Source organism: Ictidomys tridecemlineatus, chromosome X (assembly GCF_052094955.1).
Source record: "Ictidomys tridecemlineatus isolate mIctTri1 chromosome X, mIctTri1.hap1, whole genome shotgun sequence".
Lineage (NCBI taxonomy): Eukaryota > Metazoa > Chordata > Mammalia > Rodentia > Sciuridae > Ictidomys > Ictidomys tridecemlineatus.
Window position 1 is genome coordinate 1,217,399 of NC_135493.1, and position 18,972 is coordinate 1,236,370.

An 18,972-nucleotide genomic window follows, 5' to 3' on the forward strand; every position below is an offset into this window, starting at 1 on the left:
TATTTATTTATTTGTTTGTTTGTTTATTTATTTTTTAGAGTTGTAGTTAGATACAATACCTTTATTTCACTTATTCATTTTTATGTGGTGCTGAGGATCAAACCCAGGGTCTCACATGTGCGAGGTGAGCGCTCTACCATTGAGCCACAACCCCAGCCCCTGAATGAATATTTTCACTGAAAAAAAATAAGACACACAAACAAGTTGCCTAAAAGCATTTTTTTTTTTTTGGTACTGGGAGTAAATCCAGGAGCAGTTAACCACTGAGTGACATCCCAAGCTTGTTTTTGTATTTCATTTAGAGACAGGGTCTCACTGAGTTATGTAGGGCCTCACTAAATTGCTGAGGCTAGCTTTAAACACATGATCCTCCTTGCCTCCGCCTCCTGAGCCACTGGCATTACAGGCATGCACCACCATGCCTGGCTGAACATCCAATGTTGATGGAGATTTCTCTCAATCTCAGGGTCTGCTCTTAGCACAGCAGAGTCCACTAATGCTACTAGAGTTAAAATGTATTCCCACGACATACACTGTAATGACCTATGGGGCATTTTGCATTTTAGAGGGAGTCTCTTGGGATAATCTCAATTTCATGTTGTCATCAGCTCTTTGTTCACCAGGTTTTTATCTGACAATGGCAGTATGTTTTCCAAATACTATGTACCCTGGGTGGTGCAGCTTAGGATAAGTGAGTAGGGAACAAGGACCCTCCAATGATATTCTGCTAACATCACTCCTTACTTTCCAACCACTCTTGGCAAGGCTCATGTCTTAGGGATTATATATTTATATGCAACTAAAATACTAAGAAAATATTCCAAAATCTTGACAGTAGTTAAAGCTGAATGATAGGACCCAATTGACTATTTTTCTTCTATTTCCTAAATTGTCTTCAATTACCTTGTACTGCTAGAATAACTGAATCTCAGAACCTCCCTTAAAACCTGAGAACAATGGCAAGAATATTTGGAGGTTCTGGATCTTAAAAGAAACAAAGACACTGGAATAGCATCTCAGATTTATTTTCTGGAGTAACAAACATTTGATTACAAAACAAAACAAATAGATCCTAAAGCCTAGGAGCCAAATTTAAAAATAAAAATAGCCCCCCCCCAAAGCAAAGTAGGATAGCCTACAGTATTTACTGTAGGAATCATCAGCCAAGGGAAGGATTTACTGCCTAAAATGGTGCTCAAGGTAAAGCTTAGTCCTATTCTCCCTGCTGAGGCTTAGTGAAAACTGGGAGCACGAAGCGCTGCAGGATCCACACCACCAAGGAAAGCCAGTCAAGACAGAAGGAAATGAAAGTTTGGAGTTGGCCAGGATCTTCAGCAGTTAATCATCTAAAAGGGAAAGAGAATATCAAGTAAGGGGGCAGGAGGGGCACTTTCCTTGTTTTGCCTCCTCACACAGGTGCAGAGCACTCCCCTTATTCAGACTTCATTATAGTGCTCCCTTGGACTAAGACTAGCCCTGGCCACTTGCTGTCATCTTCTACCAAGCCCATTGTATAACTGACACAGCAAAGATGGGGCCATTCACATTGAGCTTCTTCTGAACTGGCCCTCAGAGATCAGCATGTGCGTCCACAGGCAATGGGAAAGACTGGCAGTGTGCAGGTACAGATACTGGTAAAGACATCACCCACACTATTGATTTTACCTGTGCTCAAGGTGTTCGTCTCACTCTGAGGCTTGCCTCTGTTGTCTGCCACCTCCCACCTGATACCCTTAGGCTACCCTGGACAGCATCATCCATTGTCCCCTGACTCCCTTTGGGCTGGTTTTCCCCATCACTTCCCCCATCCTTCTGCCCAGGCCATGCCCTGCCCAAACTCTACAGTTACAGTTCTTTCCTGCTCCTCTCTCAGTCGTCACCTGCCTGAGGAAAACCCCTCCAACTATCCCTGGTCTGTCCCCTAGCTGCCCAGACCACTGGAAGGATCCTGAAATAGGATACAACTGAAACAATCAGTTACCTGGGCCTCCAGCGGCTGGCGCGGCATCTCCACCAGGCCCTGGCGCGTGTGGAAGGACACCAACTGCAGCATCTGCCTCTCCTGCGACACCAGGGCCTCCAGGGTCACCTGGGCCACCAGGGTCACCAGGGTCATCAGGATCACCAGGATTCTCGGGACCTCCTGGGCCACCAGGACCTCCTGGGACACCAGGACCTCCAGGGACACCAGGACCACCAGGACCGGCAGGACCTCCAGGATCTTCAGGACCCTCAGGACCCTCAGGACCCCCAGGACCACCAGGGCCAACCGGCCCGACCTGGCCGCCGGCACCACCCGCTGCAACCACTGCGACACCTGCACCTTCTTCTGCTGCCTGCATGGCTCCTCCTTCATCAGCCTCAGGGAGCCCAAATACTCCCGCCTTTTCCACCGGAAGCTGTGTGACCTACTACTCCCAACACGAAGCTCCGTTTCTTAGTGCAATGTAATGCGGGATATCCAGAGCGCCTGCGCAAACACACCCGCTGGCAAGGCCTCCTGTCCTGTAATTGGTTCGCACCAACATGACCCGGAAGAACCCCTATATTTTCTAACCAATGATCACTCCCTCATAAAGCTCCACCCTCTAGAATAGGAGGCGAGGCAGATCTAGTGCGACTGCGCAAACAGACCCCCATAGGCTGCTTCTGAAAAGTGGGCGCTACCTGGAGTCTCAGACACTAGTAGGCCGTATGGATTTCCCAGTGTTGCTACATACAGCCTACCTACGGCCAGTTCCCCAGTCCTCGTGCCCAAACACTAACCCCTGAGACTGTTTAGCATATGACTGGTTCCCTTCAATCCCACTCCACCCCAAGCACGCCAGGGAGTCCTAGAAGATGCCTGATGCCCCTGCTGACTGGTCCCATGTCTTTCTGTTATGTGAGGGAGGCAGGCTTCTCTAGGCCAAACTGGTCCTGTCTCCCACATGTGGTCCAGTCCTGGGGACACATGGCCAGGGATGCAAAGCAGCCACTCCTGGGTGCTACCTGTCCCCATCCTCAGGGAGCACCTAGGCAAGTTCTTGGAGCTAGGGTGAGCCTTACTCCTTCAGCTAGACCAGGGGCTGTAGAGAGAAGCTACTACCCCTTGGGCACTGGTCTATTTCTGTGTGTGGAAGTGGGTCAAGTCAACAGGAAAGGTACAGTTGGAGGTGGGCAGGGTGGGGCCAGCATTGCCTCTGAGGCATGTGTCTGCAAGGGACACTATTATATTAGAAGGTAACTGGACCAGGACTAGTGTGGGGCAGAAGTAGTTCCTTGAATACAAGGCTGTTATGTATGTCTGCCCTGCCTCCTTGTCTAGATGTTCAATGACCAAAAAAAAAAAAAGGTAAAAATGAAAAATCCCCTAAAGTCTTGAAATCTCTGTTCTCTAAAAGTTTTGAGACTGGTAATGGGCAAGATAAATAGCTTAAAGAAAAGACAGCTTTTACCAACAACCTACTGGACAAAATCCTCATTGTCATCCTTGTCCTCAGACTCATCATTTCTGCATCTGTATCTTCATCATCTTTTCTTTTCTTGTTTTTTTCAGCCATAACAGTTCCATTATTTTTACATCACTTTTCTGTTGGCTGCTTAAAGGACAACATTGTTCTAGGTTTTTCTCCATCTCTATCTCTCATTGGCTCATTGTTCCCAGTTTCTGTGTAGCATCTCAATGGAGAGGGAAGGATGCTGTCCTGGGCTATAGTGTGGTGCTCAGAACAAAGGAAATGGTCAAGGGCTATTGAAATCAGTGCTATAGTAGGGAATATTCATTGCTGAAGACAAAGATAAAAGGGGCTCCCAATTGCAGAGGATCAGGCATGGATCTTGATTTATAATTAGCATTCTTCTCTAAAGAAAACACAACTCATTAGACAAATGACCAATTCCAGAGGAAGGCAAAGAAAGTACAAGATGAACTGGAATATCTGTCCCAGAAGAATAAGGAAGTATTCTACAAACAACAGGGACACATTTAGTAGGACTAGGGGAAAAAAGAGAGAGAACACAAATTAAACAGAGGCACATTACTAATGACCTTATATAAATAGCAAGTATGCATGGAAACCAGGAACCATATATGATTTCCTTTATTTCCCTAACCTTCTGTACTTCTGAGTCAATCAAGAATTAGGAGCAAGGGCTGGGGTTGTGGCTCAATGGTAGATCACTTGCCTAGCACACTGGGTTCAATCCTTAGCACCACATAAAAATGAAATAAAGATATTTTGTCCACCTACAACTAAAAAATAAATATTAGAAAAAGGAATTAGGAGCAAGCCAGACTTAGTGGCGTATGCTAACTCATGGTGCCTGTGAATGTGAGTTTATTTGGAATTTGGGTTTTTGTAAGCATCATCAGATTAAGATGAGGTCATACTGAAGTAGGATGGGCCCTAAATGCAATACAACTGATACCCTTGTTTTTTAAAAGAAGGAAAAAGGCAGAGAGAGAGAGAAGAAGCCAATATGAAGATGAATGCAAACATGGAGTGATATGTCTATCAGACCAGAATTCCAAGGATGGCCAGCAACCACCCGAAACAAGAAGAAAGTCATGCAACAACTTCCCTACAACTTTCAGAGAAAGCATGACATGGTGACACCTTAATATCAGGCTTCTGGCCTGCTGTACTATAAGAGAATAAATTTCTATTCTTTTAAGCCACCCAGTTTGTGACACTTTGTAGCAACAGCCCTAGAAAACTTATGCATCTTCCAAGTTTCCAGTTTAACACTTCAGCTCCACTTGACACCTAAAGCTCTGATTTCTCAATCCCCTAACAGCCAGCCTCAGCATCCACCTGCACATATAAGAGAAAATATATGGGCACTACAGCTGTAACAGGCATAGGGCCACAGGGTTGGTCTTAGGGAGCTTACCTGGAAGTAGAAGAAGGACTATTAAGAAAGGAGAAGGAGATGTTGGGTGGAGGACAAGAGAAGGGAGAAGGGAGTGGGGATCGAGGTGTGATGTGTGCATGTATGGAAAGAGCACAGTAAAATCATTAATTTGTACAATTAGCATGTTGATTACAATAAAACTAAGTATATAAAATACAAAAAGTATCTTATTGATTGTATTAAAAATAAAACATTTTACCTGGGCATGGCGGTGCACACCTGTAATCCCAGCAACTCAGGAGGCTGAGACAGGAGAATCACAAGTTCAAAGCCAGCCTCAGCAATTTAGCAAGGCCCAAAGCAACCTAACGAGACCCTGTCTCAAAATAAAAAAATAAAAAGGGCTAGGACTGTGCTCAATGGATATGGTAAAGATACTGGGGATGTAGTAAAATGCTCCTGGGTTCTAATCCCTAGTACCAAAATAAAATATTTTGTTTCATCCATAATACAGAAAAAGAAGGTATATCTGATATATACAGAAGAACATCAATATTTCTTTATTATAACTGGTTTTATCCCCACATCCTAAAGATAATTTATAACTTTATGTCTACATTAAACTCATCTCACAGCTTGTATGCTATTCTCAGTACCATTCACTTGCCTTATCTCACCTCATGATCATTGCCACCACATTCAAGAATATTTCATGCCTCCTAATCTTGCACCAAAGATAGTTTAGTAATAAATGATGTTTAAGTAATACTGGCACAATTTTTTAAAAAATCTTCATATAATGGCTACACTCCACTTTTTTACAAAAAAAAGATATAAAATCTGTGACAATTACACAGTGAGATATGACAGATTATCATATTTATGGTAAGTATCAGTAGCTCCCTGTTCATAAATATGAATAGCTCTCTTGGAATAAAGTAGTATACCTATTAAGTTAATCTATGTACATTCAGTTATACTGATTTAAGTAAGACAAAAACAAAAGGAAATAAAACTAAAAACCAAGCTGCCTACAAGTGTGATATAGGAATATAGGGATTTTTATCTATTTAAAAAAAATGGTACTGGGAATTTAACCCAGCAGTGCTTAACCACTGAGCCACATCCCCAACTTCTTCTGTTTTTGTTTTGAGATTGGGTCTTGCTAAGTCCTTGGGGTCCCACTAAGTTGCTGAGGCTGGTCTTGAATTTGCAATCCTCCTGAGTTGCTAGGATTACAGGCGTGTACCATCGTGCCTGACTATAAGATGTTTTATAAGTATTAAGAACCCTGGCAGGGCTGAGGATGTAGCTCAGTGGTAGAGCACTTGCCTAGCATTTGTAAGGCCCTGGGTTTAATCCCCAGCACTGAAAAAAAAACCCTTGGCAGACACAATTCTCAATTATTCTCAATTTTGTCATTCTGTTATCAAACATTTTTTAATTTTTTGGTAATAGATGGACACAGTATCTTTATTTTATTTATTTATATGTGGTACTAAGGATGGAACCCAGTGCCCCACACATGCCAGGCAAGTGCTCTACCACTGAGCCACAACCCTAGCCCTGTTATCAAACATATTAATAAAATAGACTCTAAAAAAGCAAATCTTGCCAGGCATGGTGTCACGCACTTATGATCCGAGCAGCTCAAGAAACTGAAGCAGGGGCTGGGGATGTGGCTCAAGCGGTAGCGCGCTCGCCTGGCATGCGTGCGGCCCGGGTTCGATCCTCAGCACCACATACAAACAAAGATGCTGTGTCCGCCAAAAACTAAAAAATAAATATTAAAAAATTCTCTCTCTCTCTCTCTCTCTCTCTCTCTCTCTCTCTCTCTCTCTCTCTCTCTCTCTCTCATTCTCACTCTCTCTTTAAAAAAAAAAAAAAGAAACTGAAGCAGGAAGATCACAAGTTCCAGGCAAGCCTCAGCAACTGATTGAGACCCAGTATCAAAATAAAAAATAAAAATAAAAAAGGGCTGGGGATGTGACTCAGTGGTTCAATCCCTGGTACAAAAAAAAAAAAAAAACTTTCTTGCACAGGACACTACCACACTCAATGGAGGATCATTCTCTCACACTGTCCCAAATCCCTCCAGAGTGTAACTGCCCTCACTTGAGGCCCTTGGGCTCAAGGGTGCCCAGGAGCGAAAGATGGAAGCAGAAGGGACAAGTAGGGAAGCTGGCAGGAAGATCCATTATTATTTTTGCTGTTCCCATATGCTTATGCCAGCAGCAACTTTGAGAGCTTGTTTGGAAGTTCTAGCAGGGAAGCACACCTACTTGCATATCCTTGACTAAAGAACAAGGGTGGGCCACCCTCTTTGATCACACAGCTTCAGGAGGGATGCATATAGAGAAGTGGGAAAAAGGACACCCAGCTAGCCAGCTAGATCTGCTAAATTAACCCTGGTGACCGTGGGGTAACAGATGTCACAGCTAGATTTCTCTCTTGTGTTTAGCTGCATCCTCCTGAAAAAAAAAAAAAAAACTCAAGGTCTTTGATAGTTTACCTTTCTAAGATGATGTTTCAAGTTTACTGTGAGCACCTCCTGCCTCATATCTGAAATAAGTCATTTCTCCAGAGAGCCCTGGTTCCCCCTCAGTGGGAACATTTCAAGACCACAGTCTTGATGCCACCTGCTACGGGGTTATCATTGCTTCCAGGCCATTTCAGGAGACAAATAAAGAAAATCTGTAGTTTTTAGAAAAATAAAAATAAGGGGTTGAAGTAGTAGCTCAGGGGTAGAGCACTTGCCTAGCATGTGTGAGGCACTGGGTTCAATTCTCAGCACCACATATAAATAAAGGTATTGTGTCACTCTACAACCAAAATATATATATATATATATGATAAAAATGAGTTCATGCTGATAGTTCCAATTCAGATTTACTACCTTGGATTTATCACTTTCTATAGTTTCCTATTCCCTGCAGGTGTTTCCAAACCTCTTTTTTTCCCTTTAAACTTTTTAAGTTCAGTTGTTATCAATATCCAATGGCTCCAGTATCTGAAGTTTTTGTCTCATGACACCTTCCTTGCCCATAGCACCTTTTCTCATTGTTGTTTTGGTTTTGGTTTTCTGTATACTATTTGTTCTGCAATACTTTTTAGGGTGGACACACAGCCATACACCCTGTCCATATTGGAAAAACCTTATTTTCCAAGTATGGCAAACATTTGTCCACTGTGGCTCTGCCAGGCTGAGAAATTAAATCTCACTCCACCCCCAGGCCTGGGACATTCAGAACCAATGGAATTCTAGAAAGGCTGCTATCTCCCAATCTCCCTGCTTCCTGACTGACAGTATCTACCACAGTTGCCTGTCCAGTTGCTTCTCTGGGAACCCAGTAGCAGCCATCAATTGCCTGCCCTCTAAAAGCACAGACACTCTCACTTGAGGAGGCTTGCCTCTGCATGAGGCAGAGAAAGTAGCCTTGGCCCAATACCAGAGCAGATGCCAGTCTTCTGGTTGGTACCATCCCTGGCTGTCTGGGGGAAAGGACAGAGTAGTATCACTCAGTTTCATAAGAGGAAGTCAGACAATCCCCTAATCTCCACCTCCAATTCTTCTGCCCTTCTAGTTAGTGAAATAGAACCAAGAATTCATGAAAAAGTCACTTGTCAAACAGCTTTAGGAGATGTAAATGTTGGTCTGTATTTCTGGGTCTTTATTTCCATTTTCATAAGTGACTTATATGAAGCTAAACAGTGCTCTTAGATGACTTTTTTTGGTTTGGGTTCTGGGGATTGAACCCAGGGCCTCACATATACTAGACAAGTACTCTGAGTTACATCTCCAGCCCTTTTTATTTTTTGAGACAGGGTCTCACTATGTAGCAGAGGCTGGCCTCCAACTTGCCATCCTCCTGCCTCATTCTCCTGAGTATCTGGGATTACAGATATGTCACCACCAATGCCCAATTGATACTTTTTAATACCAGCTTTATTGAGGTTTAATCCATAGATCATACAATTCACCCATCTTGAAGTACACAATTCAATGGTCTGTAGCATATTCGTAGATAAGTGCCAACTATCACCATAATCAATTTCATAACATGCTCATCACCCCAAAAATAAAGTCTGTATCCATTAGCAGTCACTCCATCTGACCCCAAGTCCTCTAGTGCTAGGCAATCACCAACTTTCCTTAAACATCTGAAACCTTTACAGTAATAACAACCTAATGGAAAATCGTTTGGGGAACCACCTAAACTAGAATGGCCTTCACAGTTATCCCGTCTACCTAGGGTCAGGCACTGTCCTAAGTGCATGCCATCACCTCAAGGCTCAGAGAAATTAAGTGAGGGGCAGAGCAGGACATGTCCATGTGGTCTCAGAGTCTGTGTTCTTGCCTATTCATGATAAGGCCAACATGATCTAGACATTCAAATTCTGAACAAACTGTTTAAATGTTTATAAGAAGTCCCCCCACAGGTAGTCACCCAATGCCTAAAATAGGTTTTCAGTGCTATAGTTTCTATCATATTAATATAGTAAATTCCAGCAACCACCATTTATAGACAGGTGATGTCCGCAAAAATACTGACAGAGCAATACTGATGACAGTGTGAGACAAGCTCATACCATCAATAAACATGCACTATCACTTCGTGCTGAGCACTGTTCTAGGGATTTTGCCTGACTAGGACGGATGAGGCTTCTGCTCTCCCTCCACTAGAGGGAGAGCAGAAACAAAACAGAAAATAGGTCACTTTAACTATCTAGCCAAGAATTAAAACAAGGCAACATGATCTAGGATTAAGACTTCAGATGAAGGAGGTGATGTTTACACTCAGAGCTGAATGACAAAAAGAAGGCAATTACACAAAGATTACAGGTCAGAGTCTTCCTGGCAGAAGGGGCAACAGGGACAAAGGCCTTAAGACACAGAAGTGTTGTATGTTTGAGGAAAGGAGGAAAAAAGAACAGTGTGGTGTGACTGGGCCAGCAGGGAAAGGACATGAAATGAGGTCAAAGCAACATAAGGCTGAGGATGGAATTTAGGTCTCATGAGTAAGAGAAAGCTGGGCGTGGTAGCACATACATGAAGCCCCAGGTACTCAGGAGGCTGAGGCAGGAAGGTGGCAAGTTCAAGGCCAGCCTCACCAACTTAGTGAGACTCAGGCTTTATGATGGCATGCCTTATGAGGGGGCTGTGTCTCACTAAGTTTTATTCTTTCAAAAAGAATAAAAAGAAAAAGGGGCTGTGGATATAGCTCAATGGCAGGGCACCCCTGGATTCAATCCTCCAGCACCAAAAAGAGGAGTAACAGAAAGCCACTGGATTATTAAGCAAAGTAGAAACACAGATTTACCAGATCACTGTGGTTGCTGTGTAAGAAACAGACTGGAGAGCCTGCAGTATCAAGTGAAATCAGTGAGGACAACACCATAATAGTCCAGGAAAAACATGGACTGAGGAGGATTTCACACAGAGCCTGGCTGAAGCCAAAGTGGACTTTAAAGCCCTCCCCTAACTTTGACCTTCCCTTTCCCTTGTCCCAATCTTGATAGGTGGCCCAGCATACACAGTTTAAACCAAAAGTCCAGGAGCCGCCCTTAATTCCTCTTCCACTGCCCCTCCACAGCCAGGCATCAGTCATCTTGTTGGCTGCAGCTCAATACTCAGGACTCTGATGCTACTCTGGCCCTAGTCTCCCTTCTAACAAAGTCACCTCTGCAGATTGGCTCAGAGCTCAGCTCTTTCCCCTACTGTCACAGCTTTAATGAATGTCTGTCCATCTCTTTTGACACTGGTATCCCTATAGAGAGGAGACTGACACAAAGGAAGAATATGTGACAACAGGGAATGATGGGGGGGAACCTTTTCATTACTAGTAATTCCAATACTATATCCATCCAAATGACAGCAGGATGTACACTTGGGAGTTTCTGCTTCATTTCACACATTATACATAACTTCATCCCCTGGCCTTTCCACACCAACATACTAAAGAACACAACCCATATGCAAGATGTTCAAAATGCTGGATGTACCAGCCATTGGTAGCCAGATGATAATGTGCAAGTTGCTGTCTTAAGGTGAAGAAAGCTGAGGATGCTTCTCACATGTTTGCTTCAACTCACCAAACAGCCCCCTCATAAGGCATGCCATCATAAAGCCTATGTCACACCTGTTCAGCAGGGCCCTACATGCAGTACTGCATCTGTTTCTAGTTTGACACCATTTTTGCTTATTGTTTGTGTTTGTGTTGTTTTGGTTACTAGTGCATGGGAATACTCTTGTACTCTGCTTATTGGCTGTCTGGATTTCCCTTGGACTTTAGCCAAGAGGAGTGGACACATGCCTGAGCAACAAGGTAATGACATGGGTTCTGGGTAGAACACATTTCTAGCTATATGGATTTATGGGCCTCAATTATAAGGCAGGCTGGTTCCCTCATGGGAGGAACAAGTTGTTCCACAAGCCCAACCTAAGTAAGGCCAGAATAGAAGAAAGTAGAATGCCCTATGTCTGGGCAAATGGTAGGATTCAAAACCTTTTGTCTAATGTGTGGCGAAACCTGCCCAGCACTAAGGGGGAAGCACATAACAAGGGCACTCAGCCTCTGGAAAACATATTGAGTCCTAACCAGTCAGGTCTCATCCTGATTCTGACTCAACCAGTCCAGGGGGCCCAGGCCAGAGTGTTTTTCAGGCTTGCAGATAACTCTGCTGTATAATCCACCTGGAAAAGTTTCTCAGTGTCCTTGGGTCTCACCTTCTTTCTATGCCCCTTTCAGAAGAGGGTGCTCATCAGGAAGGAGCTCCTACACACCTCTGTTCACCCTCCTGAGAAGCATAAAACCTGTCCTTACACAGCTAGTGGCCACTACACAGGGTGCAAAAGGTCCTATTGCAACCTACCTTATCTGCCTCTCCCAGTCATACCTGCTGGCCCTGGCAGTTGTGTCCACTTAGAGACAAGATGTCCCCCGAGTTAATCCACATCAAATTCTGTAGCCTGGTGGCTACCACCACCCTGGGGACCAAGTCCTGCTAGCAGATCTGCAGGTCTTAGAGTTACCTGCCTTTGGTAACTGATCTTTGCCCTGATCTTTAACATCTGAATCAGATAACCTCATACTGGGTTGAATGGTAGCTCCAAAAAGATAAGTGTAAGTCCAAACTCCAATAACTTGTGAATGTGGCCTTTTTGGGGAAAGGGGTCTTTATAGATGTAGTGAAGGTAGGGATAACAAGATGAGGAGATCATACTGAATTACCCTGATAGACCCCACATCCAACATCTGGTATCCTTAAAAGAAACAGAAAACATAGAAGAGGCCATGTGACAAAGAGGCAGTGATAAGAATAATGGGTGTACAAGCCAAGAACTGTCAGCAACCACCAGAAGCTAGGAAACAGGCCCAGAACTTATTCTCAGAGCTCCAAAAAAACAACTTGACTTCAGGTATCTGGCTTCCAAGAAATGAAAAAATAAGTTTTTGTTGTTTAATGGCACCAAGTTTCTGGTGATCTGTTAGAGCAACCACCAGAAACTCATGCACCACTCCAAAACAAAATAGTGCTCTTACAGAAAAATTACAGGAATACGTATTAAGTGCAGTACCATGAGCAGAGAACCTGTCTGGGTATTTAACACTTCCCCAAAGTACTGTGTGATAGATATGTGGGCATTAGGAAATAGAAAAGTTTTTCCCCACTTCCTATAGATGCTAAGAAAGCTCCCAGCTGAGGCTTATTTTTAAAAGTCCTAATATCCTAATTCTAGTCATTCTTCTCACTATCAAACAGCAGAAAGCCCTGTGAAAAAGCCCAGGGATAGATCTACATCTTGTTCCTAACAAGGGAGCTTGGAGGGCTGAGGGAAGGAGGGCCCAGAACTGAGAAGTGAATGATACATAGATACTGGAGTGTTTCTCAATTTCCAACTTCCTTTCCTTTACTAGAATTGCAGAGTTAGTTCCCATGGCTTCAATATCTTAGGAAATATCCAGAACTTTACAAAACAAGTGAAGAGTCCCCTATTCTTCCTCATCTGCCAATCATTGTCAACTGGCTTCCATCTGTAAAGCCAAGGAATCTGGGGCTGATACAGTATCAGACACTTCTAGAATGTGATGAACCACAACAACCACTCACACTGGGCAATAAGTGCTTGGCAAAGACAAGGGCACACTTTGGTGTTAGAAAAAAATAAAGTATATGCGTGTGAAGCATCCATCAGACCACAAAGTGCTCACAACTCCAAACCCAAAACAATGGAAGCGGGAAAAGGATAATGTGACTATGTAAAATAAAAAACACTCAAGGCCAGAACACTACACTGACAAAATCAAAGGGGAAAAGAAACATGTACTTTCTGTTACAGACAAGAGCTAATCTTGCCAATGACAAAAGAGCCCCTAAAAAAATGAGGAACAAAAAGTAACAATCTAATAGGAAAATGGATAAAAGATATGTACAGCCCATTCACAAAAGAATTAAAAAGGGTACATACCCCTTGGAAAATATGCTTAAGCTCCCTCTTAGTGAAGAGTAGCATGCCCAGCAGGTGGCAAAAATACAAAGGTCTACCCACCTCTTGCTTAGCAAAGATACACATGATTAGTGCATAAGCATTTTCGTTGCACCATTATTTATGAGAGCAAAAGGACTACAAACAACCCAAACGCCATCAGCAGCAACTGGTTCAACCAACCCTGGTACAGCTGCAAAGTGGATTATCACATGGCCCAGGAGGAGAGGCTGGAGCTCAGAGCCAGCAAGTCGGTAGCCAATGGAAGGAAAAGTGGTCCTCCCTGAGAGTCCCTGGCCCAACCTCTCTGCAGGGATGGGAAAGGAAGGATGGATTAGCCACTAGACACAGGTAGTTCAGGCAGATAGGACAGAAGGAAAAGAGCAGAGAATCAGGTCTGACTCAGGCTTCCTCTTCCCTCAAAGAGGGGACCTGCAGACCAAGAGACTTAAGCAAGAGCTCTGCAGCAAGCTCCTAGGACCTGCTCATTATCCACCAAACCCTTAATTCTGAATTAGGCAAGTGGGAGAGGAAAGCACAAATCGAATTGTCCTGGGTGTGGCGTCTTCAGGCAGCCTTGCATCTGCTGGCCCTACTCGATGCACTCCATGACATGTATCTGTAGGGTGTCCATATCAGGAGCCTGGTACTGGCACTTAGGACAACAAAAGTCAGGTGGCTCCTCAGGGGGGCTTCTCCTTTGGTTGGGTACGGCCGGGTGAAAGGAGTGGTGAGCTGAGAAAAGAAAAGAGGCACCAGGAAATAGGTCTTGTGTACAAGCTGGGTACTAATCAGAGGGAAGGGGAGGTTGACAAGGTACCAAAACTGGATAGGACTGCCATGTTCAACCATTAGGATCAACACCACTGTGTGACCAGGAGCCAGCACTACCACCACATTCTCCCCTTGGCCTCAGGGTGGGGCAGGGTGGGGTGAGTGATGGGAGCAGCAGGGATACCCACCTTCAGGGCTGAAATGAGCCTTCTCCTAGAGCGGTACACTGCCCTCCCCACCCACCTCCTGCAGAACAATGCTCACTCACTCACCTGGGGTAGGGGGTAAAGGGGGCTGGGAGGCCTCTACATGCCGCTTCCTCATATCCTCAATCCTTTGAAAACAGAAACCGTCCAATCAATGCATGCATTTTTGTGAGGCTCCTACCTGGAGCAGCAGAAAAGGCCATTGGAAGGATAGGGTGGATGGAGAGGAAAGGGAAGTACAGGGAACCTAATCTGAAAGCCAGGAGTCATCAGTCTCCTGCAATTACTACTGGTCACTGCCGAGTGCTACGCCCACTCCTCACATGGCCACTCTTGGAAGCCTACCTGGCTGATTCCTGGCAGCTGGCTTTTAGCTTGCTATACTCCCGCTGCAGCTGCTCCAGCTGCTCCTGCAGATGCTCTTTCTTCTCAGCCAGCTTCTCCCGGGCCTCCCTCTCAGCCTGGAAGTCTGCCTTGTAGATATCCGCCTGGCAAAATTCAAGAGAGGGACACGCCCACCACCCATTGGGCACATCATGATAGGCCTGGGGTAACAAAGTGAAACCTCCTCATGCCCTCTGTGAACCTCTGGCAACACAGAGGGAGCAAATACATCACAAGTAACCCCAAGCACACTGGGAGGTCAAGGATCGCAATAAGGAGGAGAGACCTCACCTGGGCCTTCAGGACTGGTACCGTCTCCATCACAATCTTATGCTGCTCAGCCTCTTCCTTTAGTTTGTCAATCACTTCCTGCTTGGCCACCAGGGCCTCCTCAGCCTGCTGGAGCTGCTGCCTGAGATCCTCCAGCTGCATTCCCTAGAGATTGGCAAAGGGCACTGACAGAGCCTCCCAGAACAGGGCAGGGTGGAGCCATTACCCAGGTAGGCCACTGCTTCGAGTGAGAATTGAGGACAAAAGGGAGCCCTGGCTGGCCAAAGCTGGGACAACACCAGCTCCTTGGATTTCAGGGCCAATCACAAGATCTCAACATATGCAAGAAAGCTGCATCCTGGTACTTCCCCACAGGACTTAAGAAATGCTGAGGTTTTTTTTTCAAGACATATTAAGGATCTTGGAATTGAGAAGAACTCTGAGGCCATCTGGTTCATCCTCCCACCAAGGCACTCATTCCCTTCACAGAATCCTTCAACCCTTTAAGGACAAGAGCCACACTCCATCCTGAGGCTGCCCACTCCATATGCTACCAACTATAGACCCACCATCTAAGCCTCAATCCATTAGTCCTTCCACTCAGCCATCTGATCAAAGGTCCGCTCATCCCACACAGACACCCCTCCCCATAAACACACATACACACTTCCTCCGCTCCCCCTACACCCTGCCTCCATGCCAGGATTTCGTTCCAGAGATTAAGTGCCATTTTTGTAACTAACTTTTCCTCAGGTGACCTGGTTTCAGGCTTAATCCTCATAAATCTCTGCAGAGTACATCTGTGGTTGACAATATCCTTCTTAAAATGTGATTGCTAAAACCGCACCCAGTTTAGGTCTTGTGAGGACAAACTAGAAAAGAGCTTTCGGCTCTCTTTCCATGCTGGGATACAATCAATACTACAGCTTTTCCTGGCTCAGGGAAAATTTAGCCAAGAACTACACTGGTGAGGGCTGAATGTGTCCCTAGGCCAGCCCACCCTGGGACCTGGCAATGTGCCCCATATCCCTGTGGCCTTCTCTGAACTGTCACAGCTGCAGCCTAAGGAAGGTCTAGGGCAAGTCAAGTATCCCCGCACCCCCAAATCTAATTCTTTCAGGTCTCAAGAACTGTGATCTTGTCTGTCTTTGGGGAGACAGGAAGAGGTGAAGTCCTCTCAAGACAGTGCAGGCTGGCCATACTTACTCGCTTGCGCTCGCTGCTCACCATACTACTCTTGATGTGGTTGTCATAGTCTTGGAAGAGCTGATGATAGGCTACCTGCAATTGGGCCAGCTTCCTCCTGCACAAAAAAGGAGCTTTCATTGGAGAAACCACTTTGTCCCAGCCCAGGCATGGCTTCCCTGCCTCTAGCTCTACCCTCTTAATTCTTGTCATATCACAAACCTGGAATGGGGCCTTCCAAGGGTACATCTGGACTCCTAAGGTCATCAACTCTGAGGCAGGCTTTGCTGACAACAAATATTCACTGCAACTGACTTGGTTACTCAATAGTTCCTATCAGTTTCCTTAAAGCCAATAATTTTAAATGTTTATAATAAGGACTAGGGGTGTAGCTCAGTGATAGAGTGCTTGCCTAGCATGTGCAAAGCCCTGGGTTCCATCCTCAGTATTGCAAAACAATAAAAAAATTAATAAAATGTTTGTCATAAGGTGGAACTATCCTGTAATCTTCAAAATTGTCAACTTCATGAAAAGCATAGAAAGGCAGGGAGAGTGTTCTAGATTAAAGGAGACTGAAAAGGCATGCCAAGGAAAGGAACTTGGGATCCTAGACCAGAAAGCAGTAGAAGGGCTGGCAAGAACATTTGGAGAATACAAAGGGAAATATGAATGCGGACTGAACCAAAGATAATATTTTTGTCTTAGCCAGGTGCAGTGGTACACATCTATAATCCCAGTGACTCAGGAGGCTGAGGCAGAAGGATGGCAGATTTGAGGCCAGCCTCAGCAACTTAGCAAGACCCTGTCTCAAAAAAATATAAGAAAGGACTGGGGATATAGGGTCAGCCAGTGATATAGCACCCCTGGGTTCAATCTCCATTACCAAAAAAATTTTTTTGTCTAGTCTCAAAGATGAATTATTTGACTATGATAACAATGGACTCTACTATTAGCAAGGCTAAGGTGGGGAGTCAACCCTCATCCACAGCCAGTCCCTGCAAGGGCTCCCCAGAAGGCAGGAAAAGCCACAGGCCCGTTGGCAACCCCCAGTACCACCCCTCCACACCAACTCACTTCTCCTCCGAGGCAGCCTGACGCTCCATGCGCAGGGCGGCCTCCACACTCTGGCTCTGCATGCGCAGCTGGTCCACCTGTACACTGTGTTGCTGCTGCAGTGCCTCCCGCTCACTCTCCAGCTGCCTGGCCTGTTCACTGGCGGCCCGCACCCTGGCACAGGAAGGAAGAACACATTGAGGGGGCATCAAAAAGGACAGCATGGGCAAGGGGTTAGGTTCTGAACACCCTGTGACTGCTGACTCTGAGTGGCAGAGTGGAGGCACTGCCACCAAAAATAGGAAAGAAGACTGGGAGCCAGGTGGAGAACAGATGATAAGGAGCTCCACCTGAGATGAATTTGCTCCAGTACAGGGGCCCAGGAAACAACCAAGTGCAGATGGCTAGGAGACTAAAAGCCAAGAGAAGGGGGTGAACTGAAAAAAGGATGGCCCACCTGCATCCCAAGATGCCCACTACAATGTGAGAGGAACCTCTAGGAAGGTGCTGGGGCCTCAACAAGAGCAGTCTGAGGGAATGGGTGTCAGGACAGACTATTCTAGAAAAAATAGGGAGACTGCCCACCTGAGAATGCAAACACTGAACTCAACAGCAGACCAGAGCTCAGCTCCAGCCCTGTTGCTGCCCACAGCTCAGCTGGAGTCCCAGCTGTTTGCAGGCTCAGTTCCCACACCTGGATCACAGGGAGTTGTAAGACAGGACATGACATCAATGGCCCTGGTAGGGAATTTCTCTCTCCATCTCACTACAACAGCTCAGGCTGTCTCACCTCAATCACCCTATGATCCCCAAATCCTCTGATTTGAGCCTCACAGCTTCCTTAATCTCCAATTTCAAGCTCCAGCCTCATTATCCTGCTGCCCCAGGGCCTTCAATACCCACTACTCAGGCACAGTGGCATATGCCTATAATCTCAGCAACTTGGAAGACTGAGGCAAGAGGATCTCAAGTACAGGCCAGTCTCAGTAACTTAGCAAGACCCTGTCTCAAAATAAAAGATAAAAAGGGCTGGGGATGTAGCTCAAATCCCAGTATCACATAAAAAACAAACAAACAAAAAAAGCCACCACTGCAGCAGCAATGGTGGATGTTTCCATGTGGCCCTGTGGTAGCCTCCAGCTGAAGGTCACCACAACTCTGACAAGGCAGGCCTGAAGTATCAGGCCTTCTCCACTTCTGCCTTTGCTCATGCTTCCTCTTCACTTCCACCACCAGCTCTTTCTGAACTGGAGTCTAGTTACCCTCTTCTGCAGAAAGGTTTCCCTGACAACTACCCCATGTGCACAATGACCACCTTAATACTGCATTAAGAGGGCTGAGGCCACCATGTCAGCTGCATCCAAATGTCTGGAGAGCAGCAGCAGGGCAGTATAAGAACCAGAGCACCATCCCTGCACTTTGACCAAATGATCCCACTTAAAATGACCAAACTCACTTTGCAAAAGAATAACAGGCAGGCCTGAGGCAGCTAGCTTTCAAGGTTGACCCTCAGCTGGTGCAAGTTCCCTGCACTGCTCAGATGCTTTCCCTGCTGATAAGGGTGGCTCCTGTGCCCAAACTCTGTATAAACAACATTCACTAAGGTGAGCACCCACACATTCTGCCAGGATTCAGGAATTTTAGTATGTGCCTTGGAGAGGGTGCCAACATGAGTAGCCCCCAGAAGAAACCCAAGGTGCTATCTCCATTAGGCACATGTGGGAAGTGGTTTACTCTGTATACCTCAGAGGGGTACACAGAGAGCCTGAGGCAGGC

The 18,972-nt window shown here is 45.5% G+C and overlaps 2 protein-coding genes across 10 annotated transcripts in view; both read right to left on the reverse strand.

Annotated features, from left to right (window-relative positions):
* Positions 1-1,009: 1,009 nt before the first annotated feature.
* Positions 1,010-8,614, reverse strand: LOC144371656 (uncharacterized). The gene is made up of 2 exons (XM_078034040.1): positions 1,982-8,614; positions 1,010-1,346 (listed from the first exon to the last, which is right to left on the reverse strand). The coding sequence occupies exons 1-2, from the start codon at positions 2,354-2,356 to the stop codon at positions 1,332-1,334; spliced, it is 390 nt and encodes a 129-aa protein (XP_077890166.1). The 5' UTR covers positions 2,357-8,614; the 3' UTR covers positions 1,010-1,331.
* Positions 8,615-8,764: 150 nt separating this feature from the next.
* Ikbkg (inhibitor of nuclear factor kappa B kinase regulatory subunit gamma) overlaps positions 8,765-18,972 on the reverse strand; it is a 49,278-nt gene continuing 39,070 nt past the window's right edge. For 8 of the 9 annotated variants that reach the window (XM_040287243.2, XM_040287257.2, XM_078034036.1 and 5 more), the window contains 6 exons: positions 17,218-17,370; positions 16,165-16,261; positions 14,980-15,123; positions 14,650-14,792; positions 14,371-14,432; positions 8,765-14,059 (listed from right to left, as the gene is read on the reverse strand). In XM_040287243.2, coding sequence (XP_040143177.2) covers positions 13,917-14,059; positions 14,371-14,432; positions 14,650-14,792; positions 14,980-15,123; positions 16,165-16,261; positions 17,218-17,370 — 742 coding nt within the window. In that variant the 3' untranslated portion in view covers positions 8,765-13,916. Of the gene's footprint in view, positions 14,060-14,370; positions 14,486-14,649; positions 14,793-14,979; positions 15,124-16,164; positions 16,262-17,217; positions 17,371-18,972 lie in introns of all 9 variants that reach the window. The other variant, XR_013431616.1, reaches the window with a different exon arrangement.